This window comes from Melanerpes formicivorus, unplaced genomic scaffold (assembly GCF_026170545.1).
Source record: "Melanerpes formicivorus ecotype bairdi unplaced genomic scaffold, bMelFor1.0.p_v2 SCAF_58, whole genome shotgun sequence".
Taxonomy (NCBI): domain Eukaryota; kingdom Metazoa; phylum Chordata; class Aves; order Piciformes; family Picidae; genus Melanerpes; species Melanerpes formicivorus.
In genome coordinates this window covers 79,062-99,540 of record NW_027142410.1, presented here as the reverse complement: position 1 = coordinate 99,540, position 20,479 = coordinate 79,062, and the positions used below count along the sequence as shown (strand labels likewise).

General features: G+C 52.6%; 1 protein-coding gene across 1 annotated transcript; it reads left to right on the top strand.

Annotated features, from left to right (window-relative positions):
• The first annotated feature begins 1,089 nt into the window (after positions 1 to 1,089).
• On the top strand, positions 1,090 to 14,411 carry LOC137452732 (protein phosphatase 1 regulatory subunit 7-like). Its single transcript, XM_068161379.1, has 5 exons — positions 1,090 to 1,161; positions 9,586 to 9,702; positions 10,161 to 10,265; positions 12,626 to 12,712; positions 14,037 to 14,411. The coding sequence occupies exons 1-5, from the start codon at positions 1,105 to 1,107 to the stop codon at positions 14,211 to 14,213; spliced, it is 543 nt and encodes a 180-aa protein (XP_068017480.1). The 5' UTR covers positions 1,090 to 1,104; the 3' UTR covers positions 14,214 to 14,411.
• Positions 14,412 to 20,479: the final 6,068 nt, after the last annotated feature.

The following is a 20,479-nucleotide window of genomic DNA, read 5'->3' as shown; positions in this document are numbered from 1 at the left end:
TTGGGGCTGTTCAGTCTGCAGAAGAGAAGGCTCCGAGGTGACCTAATTGTGGCCTTCCAGTATCTGAAGGGGGTCTACAGGAAGGCTGGGGAAGTTTGCTTTATTTTGTGCCTTTTTGGGGGTGAATCAAAGGGAGTGGGGGGGATTGTGGGTGGGCTGGTTCTGCCACGTGGGGCAGGGGGCTGCTGCAGCAGAGGAGCAGGTGAGCGAGGGCTGGGGGCCCCCCCCTAAAGTGCTGAAAATTCTCCGAGGGGACCACACTATCTTTAAAAGTGTAAGTACTGGGGTGAGGCGAGGCGGAGGCAAACCTCTGGTTTGCAGCTGGAGAGGGAGGGCTTGGAGTGACTGGTGCGTAAGAAAGCTTTGGAAACGACCCCTGTCTGCCCTCTCTGCTTCTAAAAGGCTTTTAGCATTGGAAAATAAAAGCCACGTGGGGGCCCGGCTGCTGCCCACGCCCAGGGAGGTGCTCAGTGCTGCCACCCGGTGTGTAACGGCCGGCAGTGCAGCCGTGCCGCGGCGTGTGCCGCCCCGGGGGAGCTCAATGTTGCCATCCGGTGTGTAACGGCCGGCAGTGCTGGCGGAACGAACGTTTTTCTGACAGCTCTTGGAGGAACGTTTCTGTACAGGTGTTCCCCAGGGCTCCTCAGCTGCTCAGAACTCAACGTGTTGTCTTGGAGGGGAATAAAACCCATGGAACGCTGAGCGTGAGGTCACAACGCAGGCACCGCCCCCCTCCAGGGTGGCACCGCCCCCTCCAGCGTGGTACCGCCCCCCAGCGTGGCACCGCCCCCCCAGCGTGGCACCGCCCCCCCTGCGTGGCGCCGCCCCCCCCAGCGTGCCACCGCCCCCCCAGCGTGGAGCCGCCCCCGCCAGCGTGACACCGCCCCCCCCAGCGTGGCACCGCCCCCCCAGCGTGGCACCGCCCCCCCAGCGTGGCACCGCCCCCCCAGCGTGGCACCGCCCCACCCAGCGTGGCACCGCCCCCCCAGCGTGGCACCGCCCCCCCAGCGTGGCACCGCCCCCCAGCGTGGCACCGCCCCCCAGCCTGAACCCCACCCCCCAGCATGGCACCGCCCTCAACAACATGGCGCCAGATGCTTTAAAATGGCTCAGTGCAGGGTTGTGGCTGGTAGAGGTTGGAGCTCTTCTGCTGTGTCCCAGGTCAGTGCCAGTCTCTGCTGCTTTGTGGGGTTTCTCTATAGCAGCCGCTGGAGCTGCGCGGGGCTTGGGGGGGTGGCCACCGGCGGGGCAGCGCGGGGCTTTTGGGGGGGGGGGGGGGGGGGGCGGGGGGGCGTGTCCGGGCTTGGCCGGTGGGGCTCTGCGGGGATGGCGGCTGCTGCCTCAACCGTACCCAGAGGCCCCGTGGGAGCTCAATGCTGCCACCCAGTGTGTAATGGCCGGCAGTGCAGCCGTGCCGCGGCGTGTGCCGCCCCGGGGGAGCTCAATGCTGCCACCCGGTGTGTAATGGCCGGCAGTGCAGCCGTGCCGCGGCGTGTGCCGCCCCGGGGGAGCTCAATGCTGCCACCCTGTGTGTAATGGCCGGCAGTGCAGTCGTGCCGCGGCGTGTGCCGCCCCGTGGGAGCTCAATGCTGCCACCCGGTGTGTAATGGCCGGCAGTGCAGCCGTGCCGCGGCGTGTGCCGCCCTGGGTGAGCTAATTTCTGCAGCCTAACTGCGCTGAATGCTCGAAAATTCTTAGGGGAAGAGCGGAGGGCGGAGAGCTTGACTCGAGCGTCGCTATGGATACGGCGCCTGCGCCGCAGCGGGTCCGGTCCCGGTGTCGCTGCCGGCCCGGGACTCCCAGGTGTGTTCCTTCCGGCGTCTGAAGGTGGTCTGGGGCCATCGGCAGGGCTTTTGGGGGTGACGGAGGAGGTCTGGGGACACCTAAAAGGGTCTGGGGATACGTAAAGTTCTCGTGGGGCCATCTGAAAGGGTCAAGGGTCGTGGGGAGGCAGCTGGGCACCTCCGACGGACCCTTTGGGAGGTCTCTGCAGGCTCCCGTGGGAGCTGGGGGTGTCTCGGGGTGGGTTTGGGTTTGGGTTTGTGCTGCAAACAGCGTTGATAATGACTTAGAGAAAGACACACAAGAGACTCAGTAAGTCTCTTGTATCGTGCTTCTATTCTGGCGCCTGACACAGGTAGGATCATTTCAAAAGAGCTGTGTGTCTTCAGAGAGGTTTGGGCAAACTTTTATACAAAAAGTTATCTGTCTATAATGACAGAGGTCCAGATGCTGCCTATCTATACAAAGCTTATCTATCTAAAAGAGCAGAAGTGCACATATCATGCAGGTGTCCTTTGTCTTATCCAAAAGAGCATCTTGTCCAAGACTAACAGAAGTGAATCACTGACAAATCCTGTTATTCTTTCTCTATCCAAAGGCTGTCTGCCAGCCCCTCTCCCCCTCCCTGCGTCCCAGCATTTCAGCTAACAAGCGGAAAATTCTTATCAACTCTGTGGTTCTGTTAATGAGACTTTTCTGTTCATCAGTTCCCCCCTTTCTCACAGCCAACAGTATATTCCTATACTATATTTTCTTAAGTCAAACTTTGGACCCAGGCTTTCTGAGCTATCTTTCCCATGCTGACACTTGTGGAAGTTACTCTCAGATGTAGTCACCCAGTCTGATGCCCCCCAAGTCCAATTCATTGAGGCTTCCCCAAATAAAGGGGTCCTCATTTGGCCTCGAGGAAGTTCAGTGCATATCCAACAGTTAGAGAGATTAGTTTGCAAAGCCAATTCTTGCCTAACGTGTAAGTACATATTGCCTTCCCATCCCTCAATTTCCTTGCTGTGCTGCAAAGATTTTGATAGGAATTTCTAGGTATTAACTACAGCCAGGGCAATCCTTCAAGTGCCCTAGGAATGCAGTGAAAACCTTTTGGGAATTGTTCCTGCTCTGGTACTCCTCAAGCTATGAGGAGCTCTTCAGGGCAGCTCCAAGGTTAGGTTTGGATTCTCCTGGAGTCTCACACAGAACGAGTCTCACGATTCCAGTGGTCTAATTTCATAGCTGCATTTTCTTCTCTCTGCCTAGGTGACAGGACGACCTCACTAATGAGCCTGAGCTCTGCAGGAACCTTGAACCCAAGCAGCCAGTGCCTTCTGTGAGTACAAGCTGTCCTTGCTCAACGTGGAACTAGTTGAGAGCTGAAGCCAGACCACGCCATAATTCCCTCAGCTTCCTCTTCTGCAGATTAAACAGTCCCAGTTCCTTCAGCCACTCCTCCTAAGGCTTGTTATCCAGACCCCTCACCAGCTTTGTGGCCCTTCTCTGGACTCACTCTCTCACAAGGGGTGTCCTGGGGAACACCACTTGTGCCCGGCCGGCCACCGGCTGGGTTTAACTCTGTTCCCCACCGCTCTTGGGGCCCAGCCATCCATCCTGTTCTGCTGTCCAGCAGTCCCTTTGAAAAAAAATCCATCTGAAAAAAGAAGTAGCACAGAAGGAAAGCTGAAGCTGCAAGGATTGCAGTCCCCTCAGTTCTGGTTGTAGCCAGGTGGGGGTTGGTGTCTTCTCCCAGGCAAGCAGCACCAGAACAAGAGGACACAGTCTCAAGCTGTGCCAGGGGAGGTTTAGGCTGGATGTTAGGAAGAAGGTCTTCATAGAATAGAATAGAGCAGGTTGAAAGAGAGATTGGCCTTTGGAATGTGCTGCTCAGGGAGGTGGTGCCCAGGGAGTCACCATCACTGGAAGTGTTTAGAAAGAGACTGGATGAGGCACTCAGTGCCGTGGTTTAGTTGATTAGATGGTGTTGGAATGGAATGGAATAGAATAGAATAGACCAGACCGAGTTGGAAGAGACCTTCAAGATCATCGTGTCCAACCTATCATCCAACACCACCTAATCAACTAAACCATGCAACCAAGCACCCTATCCAGTCTCCTCCTGAACACCTCCAAAGATGGTGACTCCACCACCACCCTGGGCAGCCCATTCCAATGGGCCATCACTCTCTCTGTGCAGAACCTCTTCCTAACCTCTAGCCTAAACCTCCCCTGGTGCAGCCTGAGACTGTGTCCTCTTGCTGGGCCCGGTGATGATCAAAGTTCTTTTCCAAGCTGCTTACTCCTGTTTGGTTTTATTCTCCTGCATGAATTGTCAGTTCAAAGCACTCGAGAGAAATGGTGTGATGGCTGTGCTGCCAAGCATCAGACTGGGGACCGAAAGACAACCTCCTGTGGATCGATGTACCGGGATATTCCAGGAACCTCTGTGCTGCCATAGACCTGGACTTAAACTCGTTCCAGATGCCGCGGTGTGTTCCGCATGACAATCGCACTCGGCACGTGAAGAGTGGCCAAGAGACTTCCCTTGTTTCCTTTGTGGAAGGCTTTTGTGTGTCCCCCGGCCCCGGGGGCCGTGTTCCTCTCGGGCAGGCTGCGGACGAGGCTGCCCTCGGCAGCAGGCGTGCCGCAAGCGGAGCGGCGAAGCTGTGTTCCTGGCAGTTCTCTCTCCGCCTGGATCAGGACGAAGGTGCCGGCCGACAAGGACTTGCACTGACACAGGGTCAGAGAGCTGAGAGCACCAAAGGGTTTAATTGGTGAGAGCAACAGACTTGGTTGCTGCCACCCGCTGCTAAGTGGCCCCCACGTGGGGTTTGGAGGCAGGTAAAGGTTTCTTTTGGCGTGTGAAGGGGTTTTGTGGGCATCTAGAAGGGGTGTGGAGCCCCCTGAAAGGGTCTGGGATAGTGTCAGGAGGTTCTGGGCTGGTCTACCAGCGGGTCTGGGGACATTAGAAGCGTCTGGGGGTACCTAAAGTGGAGCTGGGTGTTTCAGATGGGGGGTTTGGGTGCAACCAAAGGGGTTTTGTGGGCATCTAAGTTGGGGAATCTGGCTGCACCAGGGGAAGTTTAGACTGGATGTTAGGAATCACTGAATAGTTTGGGTTGGAAGGGACTTTAAAAATCATCCAGTTCCAGTCCCCATGCTGAGGGCAGGGATACTTCCCTCTAGATCAGGTTGCTGAGGGCCTCATCCAACCTGGCCTTGAACATCTCCAGGGAGGGGGCAGCTACAGCCTTTCTGGGCAGTGTGGGTTGTTTAAAAGGGCTTGTTGGGACAGGATGAGGGGCAGTGGTTTGGAACAGGAACAGGGGAGGCTTAGGTTGGGCATCAGGAAAAAGTTCTGCACAGTGAGGGTGGGGAGACACTGGAACAGGCTGCACAGGATGTGGTTGAGGCCTTGTCCATGGAGACATTCAAGATAGAATAGGATTAACCAGGTTGGAAAAGACCTTTGAGATCATCAAGTCCAACCTCTTATCTAACACCATCTAATCAACTAAACCATGGCACCGAGTGCCTCATCCAGGCTCTTCCTAAACACCAGGAGCAGGTGCAGGAGCAGGGAGGTCATTCTCCCCCTGTACACTGCACTGGTTAGGCCGCACCTCGAGTCCTGTGTCCAGTTCTGGGCTCCTCAGTTTAGGAAGGAGGTTGACTTGCTGGAACAAGTCCAGAGAAGGGCAACAAAGCTGGTGAGGGGCTTGGAACACAGCCCTGTGAGGAGAGGCTGAGGGAGCTGGGGCTGCTTAGCCTGGAGAAGAGGAGGCTCAGGGGAGACCTCATTGCTCTCTGCAACTACCTGAAGGGAGGTTGTAGCCAGGAGGGGGTTGGCCTCTTCTCCCAGGCAAGCAGCACCAGAACAAGAGGACACAGTCTCAAGCTGCACCAGGGGAAGTTTAGACTGGATGTTAGGAAGAAGTTCTACATAGAGAGAGTGATTGGCCATTGGAATGTGCTGCCCAGGGAGGTGGTGGAGTCACCATCCCTGGAGGCGTTCAGGAGACTTGATGCGGTGCTTGGTGCCATGGGTTAGTTGTTTAGGTGGGTTGCATTGGTTGATGGGTTGGACGTGATGATCCTGAAGGTCTCTTCCAACCTGGTTTATTCTATTAAATTCTATACCACCAGTGATGGTGACTCCACCACCTCCCTGGGCAGCACATGCCAATGGCCAATCTCTCTGTCTGGGAAGAACTTCCTAACCTCCAGCCTAAACCTCCCCTGGTACAGCTTGAGACTGTGTCCTCTTGTTCTGGTGCTGCTTGCCTGGGAGAAGAGACCAACCCCCACCTGTCTACAACCTCCCTTCAGGTAGTTGTAGAGAGCAATGAGGTCTCCCCTGAGCCTCCTCTTCTCCAGGCTGAGCAACCCCAGCTCCCTCAGCCTCTCCTCACAGGGCTGTGTTCCAGACCCCTCCCCAGCTTTGTTTTTATTTAGAATAAACCAAACCAGCTTGGAAGAGACCTTCAAGATCATCGCATCCAACCCATCAACCAATCCAACCCACCCAAACAGCTAACCCATGGCACCAAGCACTGCATCAAGTCTCCTCCTGAACACCTCCAATGACGGCGACTCCACCACCTCCCCGGGCAGCCCATTCCAATGGGCAATCACTCTCTCTGTGTAGAACTTCTTCCTAATATCCAACCTGAACCTCCCCTGGCGCAGCCTGAGACTGTGTCCTCTTGTTCTGGTGCTGGCTGCCTGGGAGAAGAGACCAACGCCCTCCTGGCTACAACCTCCCTTCAGGGAGTTGTAGAGAGTGATAAGGTCACCCCTGAGCCTCCTCTTCTCCAGGCTGAGCAACCCCAGCTCCCTCAGCCTCTCCTCACAGGGCTGTGTTCCAAGCCCCTCACCAACTTTGTTGCTCTTCTGGACTCGTTCCAGCAAGTCAACCTCCTTCCTAAACTGAGGGGCCCAGAACTGGACACAGTACTCGAGGTGTGGCCTAACCAGTGCAGTGTACAGGGGCAGAATGACCTCCCTGCTCCTGCTGGCCACACTGTTCCTGATGCAGGCCAGGATGCCATTGGCCCTCTTGGCTGCCTGGGCACACTGCAGGCTCATGTTCAGCCTACCATCGACTACTACCCCCAGGTCCCTCTCTGCCTGGCTGCTCTCAGCCACTCTGACCCCAGCCTGTAGCTCTGCCTGGGGTTGCTGTGGCCAAAGTGCAGCACCTGGCACTTGGATGTGTTCAATCTCCTGCCCTGGGCCTCTGCCCATCTGTGCAGCCTGGCCAGGTCCCTCTGCAGAGCTCTCCTACCCTCCAGCAGATCAACTCCTACCCCCAGCTTGGTGTCACCTGCACCTTTACTGATTATGGACTCAATCCCCTCCTCCAGATCATCAGTGAAGATATTAAAGAGGATGGAGCCCAGCACTGATCCCTGGGGCACACCACTGGTGCCTGGCTGCCAGCTGGATGTGGCACCATTCACCACCACTCTCTGGGCTCAGTCTCCAGCCAGTTCCTAACCCAGCTCAGAGTGCTGCTGTCCCAGCCAGGGGCTGACAGCTTGGCCAGGAGTTTGCTGTGGGGGATGGTGTCAAAGGCCTTGATGAAGCCCAGGTAGACCACATCCACAGCCTGCCCCACACCCACCAGGCAGTCACCTGGGCATGGAAGGAGGTCAGGTTGGTCAGGCAGGACCTGCCCTTCCTGAATCCATGCTGGCTGGGCCTGATCCCTTGGCCATCCTGTAGGTGCTGTGTGATTGCACTCAGGATGACTGTTCTGTCACCTTGCCTGGCACTGAGGTCAGGCTGACAGGCCTGGAATTCCCTGGCTCATCCAACCGGCCCTGCTTGTGGATGGGCACCACACTGGCAGCTTCCAGACCTCTGGGACCTCTCCAGTGAGCCAGGACTGGTGATAAATGACGGAGAGCGGCTTGGTAGCATATCTGCCAGCTCTCAGCGCCCTAGGATGGATCCCATCTGGTCCCATGAGCTTGTGGGGATCCAAGCAGCTAAGGCGGTCTTTAACTACCTCCTCCTGGATCACAGGGGAACTCCTCCCTGTCTCCATCTGCCAGCTCAGGAGGCCACTTGTCAGGAAGACATTCTGTCCTGTTACTAAAATTTGAGTCAATGAAGGTGTTAAGTACCTTTGCCTTTTTTGTTGTCCTTCACAGCAGAGGCTAAGATCTAAATGGGCTTTTGTGCCTCTTCATTTTTTTTCCTACATGACCTAGCAACATCCTTAAACATTCCATGGGTCAACTCTCCTTCCTTCCCTAGATGTTTTTCCCATCATTCACTCAGAAGCTCATTGCCCATCCAGGCTCTCTCTTCTGGGGCTCATCTCCAGCACATTGGCGCAGCCTGGTCTGAGCCTTCAAGGGTTCTGTCTTGAAGCAGGTCCTGCTCTCCTGGACCCCTTTATTTTTAAGGGCTGTTTCTCAAGGAACCTTCTGAGTTAGTTCCTTAAGTAATCTGAAGTCTGCCCTCCGGCAGTCCAGAGTGGAGGTTTTGTTGCTGCCCCTCTTAGCTTGACTGGATGTTGAACACTCAATTATCTCCTGGTCACTGCACCCCAGACAGCCTCCAACCACATCTCCCACCAGCCCTTCTCTGCTTGTAAAAGGAAGGTCAAGCAAGGCCTTACCCCTGGTAGGCTCTCACAGCACCTGGGATAAGAAGCTGTCCTCCATGCACTCTAAGAACCTCTTAGACTGTCTCCCTCTAGCTGCCCATAGAGTCACTCATCAACCTCTCCATCCTGGTTGGGTGGTCTGTAACAGACTTCAACCAGGATGTCAGCCTTGTTGGCCTTCCCTCTAATTCTCACCCACAGGCACTCAACCTGATCATCCATGGCATCTAGAGCCCTCCTGATGTACAGGGCCACCCCTCTACCTTTTCACCCCGGCCTGTCTCTCCTGAAGAGCCTGTGGCCATCAATTACAGTACTCCAGTCATGTGAGCCATCCCACCACATTTCTGTGATGGCAGCTACATCATAACTTTCCTGCTGGAAAAAGGCTTCCAGCTCCTCTTGTTACCCGTGCTGTGTGCATTAGTGTACATGCACTGATTTCAGCCCCTTCCCCCTTCAAATCTAGTTTAGAGCCCTGCCAATGAGACCTGCCAACTCCCTTCTTAGAACCCTTTTCCCTCTGTGGGATAGGCTGTTCTCATGTGCTAGGAAAGCTGCTTTGAAGTCTCCCTGGAGCCTTCTCTTCTGCAGGCTGAACAGCCTCAACTCTCCCAGCCTGGTCCCACAGGGGAGGTTCTCCTGCCCTCTGTGATTATCTTGGTGCCCTCCTGGACCCTCCTTTGCAGCCTCGTGCCCTTCTTTTGCCGGGGGCACCAGAACTGGATATGCAGAAGCGTTGTGCAGAGAAGCTGAACAGTTTGTCTCTGCCTGTGCTATGCCATCACTGCTGAGCAGTGACAGATTCATGCTTGCCAAGTTGGTAATTGCTGCTCTGGATACACCTCATGGCTCAGGGAATGTCACTGTCACTGTTCTCTGAGCCTGCTCATTCTCAGCTCTTGCTACCTGGCCAGTGAAGGCAGCAGCTGGGACAAAGCAATACCGCCCTCACTAAACCCACCAGTAAAAAGTGCCACCAGCCACCTGTGACACGGGTGAGGTTTGCTGTCACTGCACTTAACTCCGCTCTTGGGTCATGGTGGGGGCCCTGCCTCGTGCACACCTTGTGTTGGATTCCCAGGCTTGTTTCTCAGGAGTGCAGCTCCAGGGGCCAAGGCTACAAAATGCCAGGCAGAGGGAGAAGCTGGAGTTGTATATCACAGCAGTGAATGGCTCCTGTTGTCACGTTGCAGGCAATTGAGAACATCGACACCTTGGCCACTCTTGACAGCCTGTTCCTTGGGAAGAACAAAATCACCAAACTGCAGAACCTGGATGCACTGACAAACCTGACTGTGCTCAGCGTGCAGGTAGGGCTCTGCTTTGTCCTGTTTGCAGCAGCCTTCCTCACCCCCTCCCTGGAGGTGTTCCAGGCCTTCAGCAACCTGCTCCGGTGGAAAGTTGGGGCTGGACCTGGATGATCTTCAAGGTCCCTTCCAACCCAAACCACTCTATGAATCTATGAAATGAGTTATAGTAACATGTAAGCCTGTTGTTTGTAAGGACCCCAAGAAGACAACTTTCAGGCTACAGCTTTCGATGGGAGGGTCAGAATCTGATTCTTGCACACTTAGAGCCCCTAGACCCCTGGACCTTCCGTTGCGCATCGGTGGTACAAAGCTCAAAGGAACTGAGCTCATGAGATCAGTGTGCACCCGAGCAGACCCTTTCCCCTTCCCAGCCATACTTCAGAGAAAAGCCTTTTCTTCAGGGAGTCTCTTGGGGTTTGGTTTGTTTGGATGCCCTTACAGCACTGCTTCCCTTTCAGAATAACCGCCTGACCAAGATCGAGGGGCTGCAGAGCCTGGTGAACCTGCGCGAGCTGTACCTCAGCCACAACGGCATCGAAGTCATCGAGGGGCTGGAGAACAATGTGAGCAGGCTCTTGCTAGCTGTGCCTGACCTCTTGCCCTGAGCTGCTCTTATCAGTAGCTGTGCTTTTCAGGAAGGTTTTGTTCCTCAGCTTTCTCCACTTACATGTAGGGTTCTGAGTCCCTTGGAAAGACCTCAAAGATCCAAGTATTTGTTGTGTTAAAGTACCTTGTGTAAGTGGAGCTCCTCCTTGTGTTGTAAATTGGTTTTGTGGCGAGGTGAAGCACAAGATGCAATTAATGCAGGAGCCTGGCTCATGCCAGGACACAGAGGTGTTTGGGCAAGTCCGGAGGAGGGCTACAAGGGTGATCCAAGGGCTGGAGCAGGTCTGCTGTGAGCACAGGCTGAGGGAGCTGGGGCTGAGCAGCCTGGAGAAGGCTCCAGGGGGGCCTTAGAGCCTCAGGGGAGGTTCAGGTTGGATGTTAGGAAGAAGTTCTATACAGAAAGAGTGATTGCGCTATGGAATGGGCTGCCCGGGGAGATGGTGGAGTCGCCGTCATTGAAGGTGTTCAGAAGGAGACTTGATGGGGTGCTTGGTGCCATGGGTTAGCTGTTTGGGTGGGTTGATGGGTTGGACACGATGATCTTGAAGGTCTCTTCCAACCTGGTTTGGTTTATTCTAATAAAAGTTTATTCTAATAAAGAGCTGCCTGCCAGGACCTGAAGGGATCCTGCAGGAAGGCTGCAGAGAGACTTTTGCTGAGGGTGTCTGAGACAGGCTATGGGGGAATGGTTTGAAGCTGAGGCAGAGCAGGGTTACAGTGGAGCTGAGGAAGAAGTTCTTCGGTATGAGGGTGGTGAGACTCTGGCACAGGCTGCCCAGGAGACTGTGGATGCCTCCTGCCTGGGGGAGTTCAAGGCCAAATTGGATGAGGCCTTGAGCAGCCAAGTCTAATTGAGAGGTGTCCCTGGGCATGGCAGGGAGGTTGGAGTAGATCATGTCTGAGGTCCCTTCCAACCTGAGCCACTCCAGGATTCTCTGTGTCCCTATGCCCTAACCACTGCCTGCAGAGGAGCCAAGCACCCCAAGCCTGCTTTCCCCCACGCACAAGGTCTTGCACTGAGCAGTTTGCAGAGGAGATAATGACATTCCCAATTTGCCTAGAGAAGAGATAGAGGGGGGGAAAAAGAAAGAAGGAAAGCAGGCTAAGTGATGCCTGCCCTGGATATTCAGCTGCTGCTGATCTTGCCCCCTCCTCCAGGAACAGCGTAACCCTAATAATCCTTCTAGCACCCTGTAACGAAGGCTAATAAACACCTCAGGGGTTTGCTTGAACAAAGGATCTTGGCACCGGCCATAGGAAACCCCTAGCCCGTGGCTGGTATGGGGGAAGAACAAGTAGCAGGATGTGGGTTGCCCACCTGAGACCCCCCCAGCTCAGTCCCTCTGTGCCCCCCTGCCTGGTTTCCTGCTCCCCTGGGGGTTTCTGGGGTGAGGGGCTTTTGGCAAGGGCTCGTAGGGACAAAAGGAAGTGGAATGGCTGTGAGCTGGAGGAAGGGAGATTTAGATTGGAGATTAGGAAGAAATTCTTTCCAGTGTGGGTGGGGAGGCACTGGTACAAGCTGCCCAGGGAGGCTGTGGATGCCCCTTCCCTGGCGGTGTTCATAGTCAGGTTGGATGAGACCTTGAGCAACCTGGGCTGGTGGAAGGTGTTGACGGGGGTTGGAACTGGATGATATTTAAGGTCCCTTCCATCCCAAACCATTCCATGATTCTGTGATCTTCAGCCATGGAAATGCTGCTGCAGCCTTTTACACAGCAGTTTGTAGGTAACTCTCGGTTCCTTTTGATAGGACATCAACTGGAGCTGGAAGTAGGAGGGAACGAACTGTGGCATGTGGCTTTCCTTTGTGTTAGTATCCATTTGAAGAAGCCTGTAGCATTTTCATTCTCACCCAACAGTAGATGATATTGTCAGAGAGCAGAGACAATCTGGAACTTAGCTGACTCTGTAAGGCAGAAAAAATCCTTTTTCTGGAGCTCTTGAATTCCCTGCTGCAACAAGTTTGTTCAGGTCTGCTGCTAAAGAGGGCATTTGTGATCTGATTTTTAATGGAGCACTCTGCTTCATGTGTTCTGAGGAAAGGCTCACTCTTTAGGAGCCCTTGGCTGTGAATTGCTGTCAGACTAGTGATTGCTTTAATTTTTGTCATAAGGCTTCTGGGCTGTCAGTAACCCAGCTTCATTAAAAGTAATTGTCCTTGCTACATACATAAGCAGGGAGAGTTCTTGTGCTGCATGTAAACAGCTGGCAATAGTTTTTCTTTGCTTCCCACAATTTCCAGCTCTGGGCTTGAAAAAGTGGGAGAGAGAAGATGGGAAGAAATTTTGGTCTAATGTTTTTGTGTTTGCTTGTCTAGAACAAACTCACAATGCTGGACATAGCATCCAACAGAATCAAGAGGATTGAGAACATCAGTCACTTAACAGAGCTGCAGGAGTTCTGGGTAAGCATAGGATGGAACTGTCCCTGGAATGTCCCTACAGCAAGTGAACAAAAACCTTCTGGTGAGGAGCAATGGGAGGGTGGTGTACATCTATATCTCTGAGTAAGCTCAGATTCACAGATTGCACTGGGTTGGGAGGGACCCTCAAAGGTCATCTTGTTCAACCCCCTTGCACTCAGCAGGGACACCTTCAACTAGATCAGGCTGCCCAGGCCCAAAAGGAATTTGATCTTGAATGTCTCTGGGGATGCCCCCTCGATGGAGGTGTTCAAGGCCAGGCTGGATGAGGCCTTGAGCAGCCTGGGCTGGTGGGAGGTGTCCCTGCCCAAGGCAGGGTTTGGAGCTGGATGGTCTTTAAGGTCCCTACCAACCCACTCTATGATTATCTGCCAGGCAGCAAACAGTGCACAAAGTTTCCACTTCACTGTGGATGGCCGAGGTGAGGAAGTTGTTCTTGGATGGGGGCACAGCTGATCCATTGCTGGGGTTTTTTAATGATTATTTTTTGTTATTGCTGTTAGTGTTTAAAGGTGATACTGCTTTAGTCACTGCTTCTGCATCCAAAAGCAAAGGATGGCTGAAGTCTCCAGGTTGCCGGCAGTTGGAGCATCATCCCCTTGTAATTCCTCTGCAGTGCCAGCAATGAGGCACCTCCTAGGCTTGGTCCCTGGATCAGGGAGCTTGGCACTTTCTGGAGTGGAGGAACAGTTTTGGTGGGAAAGTGATGTAGAGGGGGGAGGAAAATGCCACTTTTCACATCAGTTTGGGACCAATTTTAATGTTTCCTGGGAAATCATGAAAGTAAAGATTTCAGTGTAAGAAGATCTTGGCAGTAAACATTTCTAGCCCTTAAATGTGCAGTGGATCAACTGGGACACTGTTGTAAAGAGACTGTCTCAATGTCTTGCAGGGTGTTTTATCCTAATTCATAGATCACAGAATGGTTGGGTTGGAAGGGACCTTAAAGATCATCCAGTTCCAGGCCTCTGCCTTGGGCAGGGACACCTCCCACTAGACCAAGTTACTCGAGGCCTGGATATGCTCTCAGAGGGGTGGAGCCTTTGATCACTACCCCAGGACAGTGTAGGGATGGTTAGCGAGGGCCTGCCTGGAATGTCTGACAGGAAAGCACAGCTGGGAGGCTCCAGGGGGAAAAGGGTCACATAGCCAGGGCCATCTCACATGTGCATGAAGACTGTACAGTGCCACTGCCTTGGGCTTGTAGAAATCCTCCTGTGCGGTGGCTCTGTGGCGAGGCTGCTGCTAACCAGGCTTAGCTTGCAAGTATCTGTTGGTGTGAGCCTCCCCTGTATGTGCCGTGCAGATGAATGACAACCTGGTGGAGAGCTGGAGTGACCTGGATGAACTGAAAGGAGCCAAAAACTTGGAAACCGTCTACCTGGAGCGAAATCCCTTGCAGAAGGACCCCCAGTACCGGCGCAAAATCATGCTGGCCCTCCCCACTGTCCGGCAGATTGACGCCACCTTTGTTCGATTCTAAACCTCCTCCTGCTGCCCTCCTTGGAGAAATGTCCCAGCTGGGTTTTTTATCCACTTAACCACACAGCCCAAGTCTTCAGTACACTGTCACAGAGCAGATGGTCAAGAAAAAGCACTGAGTACCAGATCCTGTGTACGATGCACTCATTGTTTTTGAGATGTTGTTGTTATTATTATTAAATCTTAATATGGAGACTTCTCTCCGTTTCTGCCTCTTGCTGGTGGGGGAGGTTTGGCCAGCATCATTGCCGCAGACTGAAGTCACCTGGAGCCACTTGCTGACTTCTCTTGGCTCTGTGACACAGCTTTGGGTTAGTGACATCCTTGCAAACATCACTGCCAGATCCAGTCACAGTGGTGGTCTGTCAAAGGATGAAAAGATGGGGAACACCGTTCATGTGGGGCAGAGTCAGAGAGAGACACCCATCCAAGTCACCCTCAGAGCTGCATCCGCTCCTTCTGCTCTGTCAAACGATAGAAAACTACAAGAAGAAATAAATGGGAAGGGTGATTGATTGGTGGTGCTTTGATTCATTCTGATCTGTGGTGGATTTGAATCTTTGGAAGCCTGGAATGAATCCCTTTGCCTTCAGCAGGAGATCAGTAGCATTAAACAGGACAATGTGACCCTGTGGAAAATTTTGCAGGTTCCATTTGTGGGCTGTTTTCCTTTTACGTGCCCAGCCCAGCTCCGCTGTGAATTAAGATACCACAGAAGTTGCTGGAGGTGGTCAGGTGACACTGGGCTTCATGGTGGGAGCTGCACCCCACCGTGCTCCTGCACTGGGGTGATTGATTCACCTCAGCCTGCTGCAGGTACGTGTTTTTGGAGGTCTTGGAGCCCCCTCATAGCTTCAAGATCACTCCTTGGGGTCTATAAGAGCAGCAGCTTCTTGGCTGCTCCAGTGGCCATCCCTGCTGCACACCCCCATGTTGTCCTCTGGCCTGCTGCCTGGTGGCCTGCCCATTGGTGGGCAGCACCTTGGAGGTGGAGCTGGACTTCAAACAAGGCTGCAAAAAACAGCAGAAGCTTCTGCAGGTATGAGGTAAGCATGGTGCTTTACACTTACATGGCACCCCAAAATTCTTGTAGCAGGCACCCTCCAGGGTGTAGGGGGATACCTACTGCCCCCTCAACGACTCTCTGCAAGTCCCTCACAAAACAAAGGAAATTTGGGCTAGGCTCTTCATCTTATAACCTGGAGTGTTTTGCTTTGTGTGCTATTCAGATGAGTAAGCGCTCTGGTTCAAAACTGCATGGTTTGCTCCTGTGTCCTACCTTTTCCTGTCCCACTCTCCCCTTGTGTCACACCTTTTGTAGCCCCCTTTTCCCCCCTCCTTTTTAGGTCCCCTTCTGTTCCTCCTTTCCCCATCCCCCTGTGCTGAGTCTTTCTCACCACCCTGCATCCCTCCTTTTCCAGTCCCTCTCCCCCTGCTTTTCATGTCACACTGTCTCTCTCTGCACAGTCAGAGACCAGAGAACAGAATTAAGACTCAAGATGGAGTCAAGCACCAAGTAACTTTTATTTGCCTGACAGCAAATTTGCAAATGCAAAGGGGGGAGAGAGAAAAAGAAAGGAAAGAAAGAAGAAAGGGTCAGTTGAGATAGCTGCCACCACCACAGACCTGCAGCGTCCTGAAGGCCAACTCATCTTCCACCTCAGTGGGTCCAACGTTGGCAGTCTTTCCTCTTGCATTTGGTCACATTATATATTCATTTCTCTTCTGAGAATCACTTAGCATGTTCTGTGATTAGTTTTGCTTACCCACAGCTTCCACCCAGCAGTGGTGTGCATGCCCAGTACTGTCACTGGAAGGGTTCTGGTGGTCTTCGGGCTGTCTGAACTGTTCTGTCTCCCAGGCCATGGGTTTGAGCACATGTGCAGAGGTTAGGCCAAATTTATTGGAATCAGCTCCACACTCAGGTGTGGAAGAAAGCAGGAAACCTCTGTCTAGTCTTGCGGTCCAATTGATGCTGCATGGCTGTGGCAGTGATGTCAGTTGTTGGCTTTGTGTTCTAGCAACACTGAACCAAAACAAGCAACCAGTCTCTTACACGAAGTTTGCAGAGATGGGGAGTAGCCTCTGGCCTAGTGAGACTAATCAGCAGTGTTGCTTCAGCTAAGATCTCCATGGTGGAATTTTTTACTGCAGGGAAAATATTGTGGGTAGCAGTTGTCATTAAGTGGGTAGCAAAAAAGGTAAAGGCTCTTAAATGACAAGTAACTGAATTTCATTGCTGTTAAAATATGCAGCAGCAGGTTTAGTTGATTAGATGGTGTTGGGTGATAGATTGGACTTGCTGATCTCAAAGGTCTTTTCCAACCTATTCTTTTTTTTACTTTTATTCTCATGCAAGAGTTGGCTTTCCCTCTGAACTTTTATACTTTTGTGTAAAGCTTGAGCAGCCCTTAACTTTCGAATTATTATACTGCATGCACTACTGCTTTGCAACATTCACAGGACTGTGGTGGTGTCAGATGGTTCACTTGCATTTAGCTCCTCAGGCGCCAGACCTTCCTTTGGGCTGATAGTCTTGGCCAAAGCTGCAATGTTCAGTCCTTGCTGTGAAAGGCAGGAGGTGCTGGCTGGGCAGTTTGCTTTATTTTGTGCCTTTCTGGGGGTGACTCAAAGGGAGTGGGGGGATTGTGGGTGGGCTGGTTCTGCCACGTGGGGCAGGGATTGGGCGACCGGCGCTGCGTCCCGGTGTCCCGGCGGTGAGGGGCCCGGTCTCGGGGGTTTGGTATCCTGCGGTCCGGTTTCTGGAGGGGCCGGGGCCGTGGGGGCCCGTGGCGCGGTCACGCTCGCGGGTCTGACGTCCCGGTTTCTAGGGGGGGACCTCGGTTTGAGGGCCCTGCTTCGGGTCGGCACAGCGAGGGGGGTCGGTCGTTCGCAGGGAGCCGGCTAGCGGCTCGGAGCCGGCGCTTCAACTGCCGCCGCTCGGTTTTGACCCCCGGGCAGTGATTAGTGATCGGGAGAACGGGACAAAAGCAAGTCATCAGAACTGCCTCCCATCCCCATCTCAGAGAGCGCCTTGGGGATCATATTATAGTATTGGGATGATGAGTTGAGAGAAGGAAAATCAAAGAAAAAAATGGTTTAAGCTGCATATGCTGCTGTTTGGATCAGGGCTTCACGCCCTACCCCTGTTCCCATATTTAAGGACAAAGACAAGGAAAAGCCAGACAGGCTGGCGTGAGAATATGGGAGAGGTAAAATCAGAGCGGGGGGGCCACCAAGAAATCAGAAGTGGCCTAATCAAGATCCTCAGTGGGACCATCAACAGCTTCAGGGGAGACAGAACATGGGACAAGGAATTGAAGCTGTGCCCAGAAATTTTGATAAAGCCTATAGTGAGCATCAGAGGAAGCCTCCTATGGGGTGGATGCTAGGATTAAAGAGAAGTTTGCAGCTCTATTCTGGAATAGATCCCAGTTCTGCAGCTGGGGTGATACTTCTCAGGATGCAGTTTGTGGCAAAACCATGGGCAGATATTAGAAATTGGAAAAGATTGAGGATTGGCACTACAGAGGTTTAGAGGAATTACTACGTGAAGCTCGGAAGGTGTTTGTAAGGAGGGATGTAGAGAAACAGAAGGCTAAAGCTAGAATGTTGGTAACTGCTGTAAGGGTACTGGTGATTATGGATAGAGAGGGAAAAAAAGGTAGAAGTCTTATATGATAAATTAGCCCTCAATAGTAATATTAATGGAGTCCAGAAGACGATGAGTGATTGGATAAATAAAAGAATGTTGATTGATGCTCTGTTTTAAATTTGCCTGACATGGACAAATAATTTGATCTTTTTGCACATCTATATGGGGTGTTGACCCAGGACTGGACTGGAATTAAAAATCCTGTAGGGCATTGTTCCAAGTTATTAGATTCTGTAAGTAGGTGAGGGCCAATTTGCTTATCAGTGACCTTTACTAGTAGAGGAGGCCCAGAAAGCGGCTTTTTGTTTTGTTCTGGTCTCAGATCCCACCTTTGGGATTCCTGATGTATATGGGACTGAAGCTGGGGGTAAAGTGTTAATAACAACTTGGAAAGGAGAGTCACTAATTTCCCCCTGGGAAGGATCTTTTCTTGGTTTTGTTAACAACAGATCCAGCTGTCCGTACTGCAGAACAAGGGTGGACACGTGCTTCCTGAGTAAAAGGAGCACTTCAGGAATGTGCCTCTGAACCTGGCTGACTTGCACCTGTAACACCTCTGGTCTGAAGGCTCTGGAACTAGCGAGACAAACCCACCTTTTGAAACATCTGACATTGTGTGACATCGAATCTGCATTGCAAGAAAATACCAAGGATTTCATTCGGTGTATAAAAGATCCTGGGACTTGATGTCATTGGGGATGGGTAAAGTGTAATGGTAAACTGGCTATTTAGAAAAGTGATGGTAAATTTTTCTGCTGCACTACAATGATGTGCTGAGAGTGTGTGTGGTTATAAATGTATGCTGTTGTAGTTCTAATTTGAAGTGATTAGGACAGAGGATTCATCTGTGTTCTTTGTGTTAAAGTACCAAAAACTCTGTTCAGCTAGTGGGACCACAGGGACTGCAATACAGAAAGGACTGCTGGATCCATCCACTGAATGGACTGAGGTACCCCAAATGGAGGACATAAAGATGAGTTCCAGTATCAGAATAGGAGTGGTAATGGTCCTTGCCTGAAAATATCACAAACTAGAAACAGGTCGGGGTTCGAAATTGGTACAACCTCCCTGGACAAGGGAAGGAGACACGGTCCGAGCAGAGCATTGGTGGGATTGAAGGAGGCAAGGCCGGGTAGACCTCTGTAATTGCCACAAAGAAGATCTAGAACCATGGCTGTGGGCAGCAACCCCATAGGCCACGTGAGTGGAGTTGCAAGTCAAACCGGACTCCTAATTCCCAGGATTAACCACTCGGAGGGAGAAAGGTGTCACCCAGGTATTGGTATATATAGCATAGCCACTCACTGTGTATGGCACCTATTAAAGTAAAAGAGGAAATACTTTCAGGCAAGGAACATCAGTTGTTATCCCATTCCCTTTACCAGGAAGTTGAAATTGGGAATCCTTTTGCTTGTTGTAGAATTGTTGCCAAGTTAGGTTATTATGGCTCAAGCCAAATGTAGTAGAAAGAAGGGGAGGGATTGTGAGAAACTGGTTATAATATTTGGCTTTCGCAAGGGGGATTACTGGGGAGCGTGGGGCTGGATCGTTGGGCTGATGGTCTGTATTGTGTGGGGTATTGGGAGGGAAAGGGGAGGTGCCAACAGGTCTAAAGACTGGCCAGGTCAAAAGTGCAGGTTTGGTCTGTCCTGATGGAGAGGGGTGGGAGCGTGCTGGGGAATATATGAATATGTACGCTTTAATATATGAATATGTCTGTTTGCCGTCTCTCTCAGCTCACCTCGTGTTGTGGGGGTGTGGCTCTAGCAAGCTCGCTCTGCGCCCAGTGCTGTGTTGCCTTTATTTTATAATAAACTGGTTATAAGTTTTCAGCAGTGAGTTCGTTTCTCACAGTCTCCAGAAGCTTTTCATCAGAGGGAAGTTGCTCATCAGCTTGTCTGCAGGTGAGTGTTTTATAGAATAATAGAATCGTTTGGGTTGGAAAAGGCCTTTCAGATTCCGCAGTCCCAACAGCTCACAAACTGCCAAGTCTCATCCCAATCTCTTTGTCTCTTAAGCATCTGCAGGGATGGGGATTCAAACACTTCCCTGGGGAAACTATTCCAGTCTTTTGAGAAGCTTTCAGTGAAGAAGCTTCTTTAACAGGCAACCTAAACATCCTCTGATACAACTTGAGGCCATTTCCTCACATGGGGGGGGGGGGGACAATGAACACCAGAGTGAGCCCCCCCGATGCTGGGAGACCCCAAAATCTAAGATCCTGCAATTCCACTGAAGACACCAGATGAAGGGGGGACCATCAAAGGGTTTAAGTGAGGAGAGCAATAGACAGAAGAGATGGGTGATTGCCAGTGCTAAATGCGCTGACTGCAAAGTGATGTCGGGGCTGTCAGCCCTGGGAGCCCTGCTCGGAGAGGCAGAGCTCTGTGTCTCCTGCGCGGCGGCGTTTGGATCAATACATCATTAATATTGTTATTGCCTCCCCGCCTCCGCCTTTGGCCGCAGGGGGCCAGGGTGCTGCTGGGACAGGACAGCTCCAAGGCAGGACAGCCCCAGGCGCGGCAGGGGGCCGGGGGCACAGCCGGGCGGGGGAGGCAGGGGCGGCCCTGCGGTGTGCCGAGCGGCTGCGAGAGCTCTGAGGGACGGGGAAG